At 41.4% G+C, this 12,401-nt stretch overlaps 1 protein-coding gene across 9 annotated transcripts in view; it reads left to right on the top strand.

The window, feature by feature from the left end:
- ARHGAP22 (Rho GTPase activating protein 22) overlaps positions 1 to 10,844 on the top strand; it is a 148,968-nt gene extending 138,124 nt beyond the window's left edge. For all 9 annotated transcript variants that reach the window (XM_090145172.1, XM_031607680.2, XM_090145170.1 and 6 more), the window contains 3 exons: positions 152 to 273; positions 3,002 to 3,902; positions 7,699 to 10,844. In XM_090145172.1, coding sequence (XP_090001298.1) covers positions 152 to 273; positions 3,002 to 3,902; positions 7,699 to 7,927 — 1,252 coding nt within the window. In that variant the 3' untranslated portion in view covers positions 7,928 to 10,844. The remainder of the gene's footprint in view (positions 1 to 151; positions 274 to 3,001; positions 3,903 to 7,698) is intronic.
- Positions 10,845 to 12,401: the final 1,557 nt, after the last annotated feature.

The raw sequence follows: 12,401 nt of genomic DNA, 5'->3' as shown, positions 1-12,401 counted from the left end.
TATCTAAGCTGCAGTTAGTCTGTAGGAGCATTTTTGGATCCCAGGCTGCATATAAACACAGGGCAAAACTTTCTGCCCAGCATGCCTACAGTCTGAGAAGTGACTGACTTATTTCTCTCCTTCTATGATTTTTCTGGGGGGGCTTTTCAAGGTTCCTTGATGAAGTTCAGGCTCACTCCAGCGTTAACAAGATGAGTGTTCAGAACCTAGCTACAGTATTTGGACCAAATATATTACGACCCAAAATGGAAGATCCAGTGACCATGATGGAAGGTAGGTACTCCTCTTGTGAGATAACACAGCATTTATATTTTGGAGCTGCAGGAATATGATGAAAAGCACTGCACGTTATATCACTGACTGCACAGTCAGCAACAAGTCAAACAGTCCGTTTCATCAGTGCCTGTAAGTGGATGTACCAGTCTGGCCACTGGTTATCTCACTTGCCACTGGTCTGGGAGTCTCTCTTTTCTAGAACATGGAGATGCCTCTGCCCTTCTATGCCCTTTCAGCCGTTGAGAAAGTTTTTCACACCTACTGTTAAAATGAAAGGTCAAAAGTTCTTCAGCTCTTCAGTTCCATGTACAAGTATCAAACTACTACTGCTTAGCATTGGTGCATTTGGGTTCATTTAGGCAGCTTCCTGCAAAGGGGATTCAAACCACAATGAAAGAAGTACTGCAGTTCTTACTGTGCTACAGAGGTTATACCTATGTGTCTTAGACATATTGTCTTGCAAGTAGACTGTGTGTGGGTCAGAACTTCACAGAACTGAGTAATAAATCAGAGATCACTGTTAATTTTGGATGTTTGTACATTAAAAAAAAAATTGCTCCAGTCATATATCAGATGTTTGCATGTATATGTTTCCTGAGTTGAAAAAAAAAAACAAAACAACAACCCAAACCTGTAGTAGAAGTAATGTTACCAGCCCCCGACTAATTATGGAGCTGCTTTGGGTACATTTGCTGTTAAGTGTGTTCTTTTGAGATGACAACTTTTATCTGCAAGGGTTGGGATAAGGTAGAAAACCAGACTATTCTACTCAAGTTTTACTGTATTTGTTTGTTGTATTCTGTTTGTGCTGGACTGCAGGAAAAGAGAAGAACTCCAGAGAAAGAGGAAGCCAAATGATGGAAAGGCATGGACTGTTTTAAAAAATTTTGAAAGAATGAAAAAAATAGATCTGTGACCAAAAAAACCTCTTACACTCAGTAGTTACTTCTGTACTCCTTCAGAATGGGTCTTTGCTTTAGGAAATAAGTAAAAATGCCACAAGTGAGACTTAGAAAAGGTGAAACAGAGTAACTAACAATGAACCTTGGTGCACTTAGGACTTGCTTGCAAGCATGAATGCTTCTTTCTCCTGAAGCATATGTAAAAATCTGAAAATTATCCATCTCCATGTGAGTCATTAAGTGCAGAAACAGATGCTGGGTTATTCAGCAGTATAAAGGTGGGGACAGCTGAACTCACAGAAGTTAAATACAAGTTGTAGGTGAGGTTAGTGTACCTCTTGCTATCGGGCCAAGACTCATGATTATATTTAAGTCCTTATCGTAGAAGCCTGGGTATTAGTCCTATTCTCTATTTCAGATGATAAGTAAGCCTAGCATTAATTACTGTTTGCTCTTTTTAAGGCTTTTCTCTTTTGTAGAAAATACTTTGTATTAGGTTTGATAAGTGGTATTCTTTTGGTCTCTAATGGTCTACTGAACCCTACTGAAAAGCAGTAACAACTCATTCTGTGGACTTACATAGTTGTCAGTACACTTCCTGCACTCGCTGTATACTTTCTACTTCTTTGTTTAAATGTTGTGAGAAGCTCCTCTTTTAATCAAGTTGGTCACCTTGTGAATTTGCTAGCTGCTGTCTACAGCTGCATTTGTGATTTTTAGGGGAAACTTGGCTCCAGTAGAGTAGCCCCTATGACATCTTATATTTCACTTTACGTTTACTGGTACCTATATCCCTGTAACACCTGTTTTTTGTTTTGTATTGTAAAGAACATACACAGGGTTGCTTTAGGCTGTGATCTATGTTGTGTTCTACCTTAAAATCTAATGTTTTCCTTTGGGTCCTTCTTAATGATTAGAAACAAACCTGTCAGTCAGAAGCTCCTGTTGCTTTCACTTTGTATCTGGGAAGCTGCATTTATCTGGGACTCTCCAGCATATATTTGAAATCTCATTTCCATCATGGACTGTATTTCAACATGTTTCCTAATGAGTACTGTTTCATTTCAAAATGCTGAATATTTTACTAGAACTGTAAATGAAGAGCATTCTACAAATAGATTGATGGTACAAGAAGTATCTCTTTCCCCTTGTATGCAGCTGCATCTGTCATACAGATGTCATACTCTTGGCAAGTTTCTCTATAGAGTTCAGCAGAAGGCCTACGCTGAAACTTCTGGTGCTTTTATAAACGCTAGCTCTGGGCCTGCTAAGACTGTGAATTTTGGCATAGTATAGATACTCAAGTCAGTAGAAGCCTGCTAGTTTTGGAAGCTGGACAGAAAGATGCTCATTGCTAGCTGACACATTGGTGTACTGAGGATCCAGCATGCATTTCTGTACAGAGCTGTACTGTCCTGTAAGCTGTGATTGCTAAAGTGAAGTTGATGCTGGCTCTGAGCCCCATGCCAGTGCGGTGCAGACATGCCCTGTTTTTCAGTTGTCCTCCTCCTCTGTCATCCTCAAAGGTGTCCTTAAGCAGCCTAATTTATTAATCGTTACTACTGACCATTTGTGCTATGCTAGTCAGCTGTATTAAGCAGGCAGACATGCCTGTGTCATTCTTATTCTTCATCTCCAGCAGTGAGAGCAATTCTTACCTTTTGCAGTCCTGTATAGAAAGGCCCAGAGAGGTTTGTACTGCCCCACTGCAGGGCATGGTGCCCACACGCCTGCCCCACAAGAAGCTCACATGGCACCTCACAGACAGGGAGCATCAGGCCTTCCACGGTCTCATGGAATCCTTGCCTTTGTTTCTCCCACAGGCACCTCACTGGTTCAGCACCTGATGACGGTGCTGATAAGTGAACAGGGGAGAATCTTTGCTGTCCCTCAGGCAGATGTGCCAGGGAGCCAACTGGAAATCAGACCTGTGCGTCCACGCAACACTGTGGAGTGGATCTCTGAGGAGGATGGAGAGGACAGCAGGTCAGAAAGCAATGTTCCCAGCCCTGCTGATCTGCCTTCTGACAGTGCTGTGGCACTGGAGGCCACGCCTGGACCTGTACTGAAAAACACTCCTCCAGAGCACAGCAGCAAGTTGGCTCAGCCTGCCACCAGCCCCAGCAAAAGAGTGCAGACACTGCCTCCGTGGAAATACTCCTTCCGCCAGCAGGGAGCGCGGTCTGTGAGCCCAAAGCTGGGCAGCTCATCCCTAGATATCCCCAATCTCTCCTCCAGTGGAAACTGGCTGATGAATGGACTGTACTCTCTCCGAGGCCACCGCCGGACAGCCTCTGGGGAACGAGTTAAAGACTCTTGTTCTTCTCAAAGACTTTCTACTTATGACAATGTCCCTTCGTCCAACCTCTCCCTCAGCACGCACAGTATGGGCAGCACCACGTGGTCTACATCATCGTGTGAGATCTCCGTGGTGGACTCGGTCAGCAGCTGCCCAGCCTGTCGGGCCAGCGACTCCTCGGTTTTAAGCTCTCTCCAAACCGAGTGGATGACTCAGGGCTCACTGTCTCAGAGTGAGGTCAAGACTGCAGATCTGGAGAACAGCATCGACAGGTTAGAAGCCTGCAGCAGCAGCAGTGAGCAGAGCAACCTAGCTCCAGCTTCCAGAGACTCTGTCAGATGCTCTAGGGCCTTACAGAGCTTGGTGGTAGAGCTAAAGACAGAACTGAGCAAACAGAGGACTGAGTACGAGACCAGTATCAAAAGGTAATGTCACATGCATGGTGGAGAAAAGGAAGTCTTCTGTGATCATCACCTCTGTTTGAACATGGGTGGGGGCTACCAAGCTATCCGATTCCGGGACCTGTAGTTTGGGAAGATTGTAAATTTGGATCTGGTCTTTCCTCAGTGCTCTGTGAGTCCAGCTTTTCTCTTTGACAGAAGAGAAGATCAAAAATGGGATTTCTATTACACAGGAAATTCCAGTATTGCTCAGTTGATTTTCAATGGAAATTAGAACAGTGCAGGTTATTGCCAGAGTCTGCTCTTTTTCAGTCTTCTGGTAGAAACAGCGAGGCAAGCATCTGCTTTGTGGGGAGGGAATGGAACCTAGGGTGGTCTGTGCAGGTGCAGAGAATTGTGTCAAATCAGTCTGAAATTGAAGGTTTTATGCTGCTTTTCCCAAGGGAAACTTTCCTTAGAGAAATGGTTGTGACTATTCTTTGCTGATTTTATTGTTGTTGTTGAGATTGCATCTCAGTTATAACTTTTTCAGTAACCATTTTGTGTTGAACTTCAAAAATCAAAGCAGTGTTTCTAGATGCTCTCAGAGCTGTCCTTTGCTCACACAGCATGGTACTGACTCAAAGCATGAGCAAGGTGCTGCTTGGGCAGCAGGGCTGAACTTGGTGGTTCTTAGCCCTGATGTTTTTCATGTTTTCAGGAGAGGTATGTGTGAAGGTAGGGGCTATAAAAAGTAGAAAGTACTCCTAACAATTAGGAAGAGTCTTATTTATTCATTTGTGTGAGTTGGTGTACTAGTTTTTACGAGTTTTAGAGTTTAACAGAATGATTTTCAGGCAAGTACTTGGGAAAATACACACACAAAATAATTTAGGTACATTTTAATATAAAGGCATATGTGAAATTGTACACCATGTTACAATACAGAAGAACTGTCATTGTTGTGGGCACCAGTTATGGTGGTTTGCATTGGAGAAGGGCTGCAAGCACATTTCTTACAAATTCATTTCTTCTCAGCTATTTTGTGTGTGTTCTTTTAGTGTTAGATTCCCTACATTATTAAAACTCTGGTACCATTTACATATCTATGTATCCAACCACTCTCTTACACATGGTACCAAAAGCTTAAGCTAAGTTTGCTGCTGTATCATTTTTATTGTTATTTATCAAAAGCTGTTTTGGAAAGCCCTGGTGTGAATTGCAATCTCTACCAGTGGGCCAGCTGTTAAGGTATGAATATTATTACTTGTTACCTTCCTGCTATATTTTATGGTTTACTGTGGTGGTGGTTTGCCAGCCTCTGCAAAGCTGGTAGGGAGATGAGAGTATGTTCATTGCATTTGATCTGCAGGACTGCCCTGACAAGCCTTGTTGCAGGGATACTGAGTAACAAATAGAAATGAGATCAGGCTGCAAAATTTGGAAGTGTGTGCCTGCCCGTTCTTACCTGCTGCCTCTGGGAAGTGGTAGCTTTCCATATCATCAAGAAAACACCTAGGAAGGACCTGTTTGTCATTTCTGCTGCATTCTCAGCTGTTTCAGTTGTAACAAACACTTGCCTTTCCCCTTCAGCTGGAAAGGGACAAAGAGCAGTTAGTGTTACTGGAGGGGAGGACTACAAATTGGCCAGGTCTCACAGGGCAAAGTAGCCAACGGGAAGATGCCTAACATACTGGTAGTATTTTCATAAAATTAGGCAAGATGCAATCACTGCCTTTTTGTATTAAACAGGATGATTCCAGCTGTTTGGGATTACAGCCCTAAGGATCTTGCTGTCAAGTCTAAGAGTTTCAAGCCAAGTTTTTCAGCTCTCAAAAATTTTGCAATGTTTTTACTGCAGCTGCAACATTTTAATTTCCTTTTGACTGCACATGAAAGTCTGCTCCTGTGGAAAGACAGGAGTTGACTACAGTGAAGGAGTGTGGCAGATTAGCAGGAAAACCGGGGGCTGCCTCACTGGTGTTATGAAGACAATTTAGTCCCCAAAAGTAATAATTCCTTTACGGCTGTGCATGTGCTTGTGTGGTTTGTAGAATTCAGTCTGTGTAGTAGGGCATGTTTTAATGAAGGCATATGAGCTTTTTGTTGGCACACGTACGTGGACGGAAAGCAAAGTCAGTACCTGCCTGGGGCAGAGGTAAGGAACACTTGCTGATGGAAAAGCTGTTATTTATCATTATCAACTGCCCATTTTCTCCCTCTTAGTCAGAGGGAGGCAAGTTTTATGGCCTTCCTGTAACCAGTCTGTTCCAGAGCATTTCTCCCTCAAGGTTAGTATAATTATCAGGCATTCTCTGTTGAGTTTCAGTAATTCATGTTTACCACCTGGGCCTCTTAAGAAACTGGAAATGTCCTGAAGAGGACTATTACTGTGTATATAAAATGTCTGTAAGCACTGTGAACCTTTGTATTCAGAACAGGGGGAGTGTGTGTAGGCTGCTCTAGCTGACTCCTAAAGATTCACAGAATGAAAATTTAACTGGTAGCACAGATCTGTGGGATGTAGCAAGAAGTGTGGGGGGCTGCATCTTAGCTTCCAAGGAGTCCACTTGCATTACAGAACACAGCTGGGTGATAAAAGTTGGCCAGGACTGGTAGTTTTTTCTAGATATTCTGCACATTTCTGTTTACCTATAAGTGCAGCTGTTGGTCTGCTGCACTTTGTGACAAGTGCTTATGGGCGTGACTCTGTAATTTGTTGAAGTGTGTAACAATGATAATAATGTCATTCTTGGCTGTATGTGAAGAAATAGGGCTGCAGTGCATTGCACTGTCTGCAAAATTGCTTCTTGGTAGCCGCAAGATGTAATTCAGGTTCTTCTGAGAAAGTTCTTTTTTCAGATGTTGCTGTGGAGGCTGTCCTTTTAAAGTGTCACCCTGTGTAAAAATATCCCACTCCCAGTTTCAAAGGAAAGCCAGGAACCTCATTTCCACAGTTGGGTTATTAGAATGTTCATTCTTTTATTCTTAATTTAAAGTAGAGTGACACCTTTCTTAAGACAAGCCTGTTATTAAAAATCACTGTCTGACTCCTATCTGGATGTTTTTCTTCTGTATGAACACTACTACTCTGTCTTGCAATTCGGAAACATGAGTGGGAGGACAGGAAGTGATGTCCCTTCTGCGCATTATTTCAAACTCAAAAACATGAACCTTGGTCTCTGACCTCCTTAGAGAAAAGTTCTGAGTTTTGAATTAGAGCTTTGTGCACAGATGAAGTATTTCAGGTCTGTCCTTCAGATTCTTCCTCATATGAAATGTGGGTTTGTTTGTTTTGTAAAATTCTGTAGAGTGTGAAAAATTTCTGCTCCCCAACCTCACTGTCAGTGACAAACTTTACAGAAAATACCATAAGATGGAAGGCAAGGAGAAGGACTGTGACTTCATTCCTAACTAACTGACCTTCAGGGGTGTTCTTCTGTACTGGATACCTCACAGGGAAACACATTATCAGGATAAAATCAGGTTACTGTTTCTTTTGGAAATTATACATCTGAACTCAACCTAACAGGTGTTTTATCTCCTCCCAAAAGCATTGCTTTGTAAGACTTGATTTGCTTAAGTATATTTATTTTCTCAAGATACAAATGGAGTGGGATCCAGCTTTCAAGGACCCCTACCCTTAAACTCAATATTAACTAACTTTAAAATGGTAATTGGTGCTCTCATTTAAAACTTCCTGTTAGAATTAAGATATTTTAGCTCTAAATAGAACAACTTTTATTTATCACAGCTATCACAGCAGTACTTATCATGCTACTTATTTTAAAAGCTCTTTTTTTTCTCTCTCTCCTCCCTCTCTCTCCTGTTTGGTTTTAAGAATTGAAGAAGCAAGTGCAGACCTGAGGAAGCAAGTGGTTAGGCTAGAAGAAGAACTGGACCAAGAACGAAAGAAATACACAATGCTGGAGATAAAACTGAGGAATTCTGAACGTGCTCGGGAAGATGCAGAGAAAAGGAATCACCTCCTCCAGAAGGAAATGGAAGAGTTTTTTTCAACATTAGGATGTTTAACTGGTGGGAGTCAAACTGCTAAAGTCCCCAAATAGAACAACCTGATGAACGTCACAGAAAACTCTATTTCTGGCAAAACCAGTGAAAAAAATGCACATTTTGTTAAGTTATACTCATGTATCATGAGTAATCCTGCAGCGATTGTGCTCTCGGTGACATGTGCTCTGTTGTCTTTTCATGTTCTGTAGTATTTGGGCCAGCTGGGAAAAGACTGCTAAACATAATGCTTGAACATTTAGATTTCAGATTGCCAAGAAAGAGAGGACACACTTTCTATCCACAGGTCAAAAGGTTCTAGTTTCCACTGCTGTACTTGTTCCATCTTTGGATTCCCTGCACCCTCCTTTTGCTGGTTCATGGACAAGGGAAAGGCATGGAAGGTGGGTGAGACCTGGGAGGACCGCTGTTCTAGAATGCCACCACATACAGCGTGGCTTAGCATATGAATTGAATATGAGGTTTTTTCCTCCCTACTCTCTACATAAAGTTTGTTCAGATGTCTCATTGCTGAAAGTGGCATTATTTTATCAAGATGCTTTGAAAACAATGTCTGCTGAACAGCTAAAAATACTGAAAATTTTGACAGTTTCACTACGTTATCCCTTAGGTACCAAACTGTTCCACTGCCTCACAAAAATATGACTTATTAAAGTGTACCTGTTTAACAACCAGATTGGCCACAGAAACTCACTGGAACTTTAAATATGCATGTTTTGCCCTAGGTAACTTATTTTTACTTTGAGCCAAAAATAGAGCAGCATTAGCTGCAAGAAAAAAGAAACCTCCTATGAGTTGATACGTAGTGATCAGACATCAAGGTAAGAAAAGGAAAATTCTTATAATCAAAACACATCCAACTGCTGTCGGTATTTTAACTTGAATAGCAAAACTACTGTAAGAGAAATTAATGCAGTTTGTGTTGGAGAAGGGAAAGGGTGGGATCTATCTTTAACTGTCACAGGAGAACAGCAGTTGATTTTTTTGTTTGCAAGAAAGCTTATGGGGATATGTGAGAATAGAAGGAGAACTGCAAACAATCCAGTAGCCTAAGTTTATTACTTCTACAAAAAGAACATACACTATTAGAATGAATATTGTAATTCTAGGACTATCAGGACTCACTTCCCTTCAAGGGACCGACTGACTTACTGGGGAAGTTCTGCATAACATTTGGAGGGCTCTGAGTCATACAGAACCTGCAAACAAAAGGCTGTTTCACCAGATACATCTTGAGGTGGTTTGCTAGCCCCTGCACTCACTTCATTGTTTGCCCTCTTTTGGCAGAAATCTTTGACAGCTGATGCAGCTTGGGAGTCTCAAAGGAGAATGATTTTAACAGAAAAATGCCATGACCACATGAACTGACTAGGAACTGGTATAGACTGGAGCAAAGGTGCTCACTTTATTTAACTACCTAAAAAGAAAAATGACCTATGACCTTGCTTTTTTTTCTTGGTAGAAAAGAATATAACTCATCTGGCAGTAACCTTGGACTAGGCTTTTTGCAGTACCAGCAGACTGCACACCTTCTTTCACTGATGTTCTCCTTATCTCACTGGTGACTGAACAGAAGTTAACTTGTTTCCACTGTAGGGATTCTTCTTCCCACAGAAATGTAAACCATTTAAAGCGAGCAAAAAGAAACATTAGCCTCATGTTTCCCGGTTACAGCAAAAGTCAAGCAAAGCAGTGAAATATAACTAATCTTTTTGGGTATTTCAGAACAGTTTCCAAGCATGTTCAGCTGCACTGGATTCTTTACTACCCTATGGTGAAGCAGTGTGGCACAACCCTGACTGTTCAGCAGGAGCAGCTTGCCACCTGCAGGCAGCAGCATCAGCCTCAAACCCCCCCCTCTTTGTATTACTAACGAGCACCACCCCAGATCACATCCTTCCAGGGTATTACAACTGGGCACAACTCCTTACCAGCTTACAGGGTCACAACTGAGCCTGCAAGGAAGACAAGGGCCTGTTTAAAACTATTAATATGCACAAAGCATGAGGAGCAATTCCTGTAACAATGCATCTCAACTTGAACACCATAGTGGCTTTAGGCAGCGTGAAGTCCAATGACAGTCCTCAAAAATAAACGTTGGTATCAAAGTATAGCCTGTGCTAGGCTGTAAATAACTGCAATTAAAATACCAGGCTGGTAAAAGTGACAGTTTGTACTACCAGAGGCATTCAATGCAAAGTAGCAGCAACCAGAATATTTTTGTACCTTCTTTTATTCTTACCCCAGCATGGGTACTTTTCATTATATCCAACATCCTGACAGCCTACATCCCTTAAACAATTCATATTGCATTACCTCCTGTATGTTTCTAGTGCAGACTGCTCTCTAATTCCAGCACACTACAATACTGAGCCATGCTGATGGAGAGCCTAAAAACAAATATGCGAAGCAAGGAGAACAACTAAACCAGACTGCTCACTAGCTCTCAGAGAAATCAAATGAGTCAATTCTCAATATTCTTTTAAGTACTTAGAATACCAGACAACTGATATCTACAGCCAAAGTGAGAGACAAAGCCGCCTATCCCAAGCCTTCAGCTCTAAGACAGGATCACTTATTAGCTGTATTGCACTCTACACGAGCTAGCAGCCAGAATAAAATTAATTCTTGTCAGTTTCACAGAGCAAACTGCATCTACTCACAGCAATTAATGGCACTAACCTTTAGTTGACTGTTGTGATCCAGAAATATGTATTCCTCTTCTTCAGAAGTAATAGGTCACTTTGAAGATGATCCGCTGCAAGAAGTTGTAGTGTACCCATTCTTGATAAAATGTACCTTGGCAGGAAGCAAACTCTAAAGCGTGGTAAGAAACATGTAATGTTCATTTTCCTCTCATGAGCAATTTTGCAAGAAATGAGGATATGCTCACGCTGTTGGACATAACCCCATGGATCACCATGTCCTGATTTGATGAGGATAATACTCTCTTCAGTGACAGCTGCTGTTTCCACGCTCTTTTCCCACCACTTCATTTGCCTATCTCACAGATCTGAGTGCACTCCTTATTTTGCAGACATTTAGCTTCTTCTAGCCCCCTCCCACCACCACCAATTAAATTGAAGCCTTAACAATGGTTTACAGGTTTGCTAGTCCTAAAAAGACCCAGAATCAGGTAACTTCCTAGCCTGAAATATCCCTTTCAGTATTATGCAGGCAAAAAAAAGTAAAAAAAAAGTAAAAAAAAAAAAAAAAATTCAGTGAAAGAAACACAACATAAGCACATACTTGAAAAAAAAAAAAAATCCAAAGCCAAATAATAAAGAAATTCTATAGGTCTCCATGGTATTTCTAATATGAAAAGGAAAAGCAGTAATGCTAACTTAATAACTTAATGAGTGATCCACATTTGCCAAAGAGCTCTATACAAGCCAAGCAGCACTATGGAGAGTTTCAGCTTTAGGTTTATCAGCCAGAACTACTGCCCAATATGTTAAAACAATGAAGTTAACACAGCCAAATCCCTGACAGAGCTAGGATTGTCTAAGGCCTTGCTCTATATTCATGTGTTACTTAGAACCAGCCTCACTTTATGCTAACGTAGGCAAATAAAAAAGAGCATCTCTGAGCCTCACCACTTTCCTAGAAGAACACCTCCAGAAGAACTGCTCCAGATGAAGGAAGCAGGCTGCACTGTCCTGCCCACAGCTGCAGCACCTTCGTGTCAAAAATGAGATGCAGAAACAATGTGGCAGCATGCAGCCAAACACAACTTGAGGGCATCCTGAGTCTTCATTTAAAGCAACTCACAGAGCCTGCTGGAAATGAAGGTAATGAAATAAATACTGGTAGTACCAGTGCAGGAAGTGGTCCTGTTACCCAAATTTACTCTCCAGTAAGAGCCCTGGTATCTTAAAGCTCCTCTGGCAATCAGTTTTGAGGATTTTTTTCCTATAGGCCCTGTGCCCTCACACACTGGAAGGGCCATAGCTTACCTCTTTCTACCAGTTGTTGGAAGGGCCCAACAACTTCATTACCAGGAGGGCAGGCAGACTGCAGTTGGTAGCAAAAAAAGTAAAAATGGAAGACATACAGCATTTTTTGCCTACGGATGAGCTCAGACAGAAAAGAGAACATAAATACCATTTAAAACATTTTTCAGGATAGACCAACACTAATACAGCTTCAGCTGCAGTCTTACTGTCAAGTCCATGCTTGTCATTCCAGCCTAGCAATGAAGAAACACTAAATGCATAGTGGTCAAGCTTTTTTTTTTCCTTTTTTATTTAAAATATCATTATAACCAATTAACATACTAGATAACAATGTATACATTCCAGTGGTGCACATGTAATGACCTATGGCATGAATGATTGAAAAAACCACAATGCTTTCAGTAATGCCCCACCAACTGCTTATTTGGAGGGAATAAAAGAAAAACAGGAAAGCTATCAAATGCAGGGAAGAAAAAAAATAGCTCTCCCACTATTTTTCATGACTTATTTTCCCCTTAGTATTTCCTGGGACAAAACAAAATTAAGAATGTACTTT

Source organism: Phasianus colchicus, chromosome 8 (genome assembly GCF_987193195.1).
Source record: "Phasianus colchicus chromosome 8, bPhaCol1.hap1.1, whole genome shotgun sequence".
NCBI classification, from domain to species: Eukaryota; Metazoa; Chordata; class Aves; order Galliformes; family Phasianidae; genus Phasianus; species Phasianus colchicus.
The sequence above is the reverse complement of the archived record's forward strand: the minus strand, read 5'-3'. Positions and strand labels throughout refer to the sequence as shown.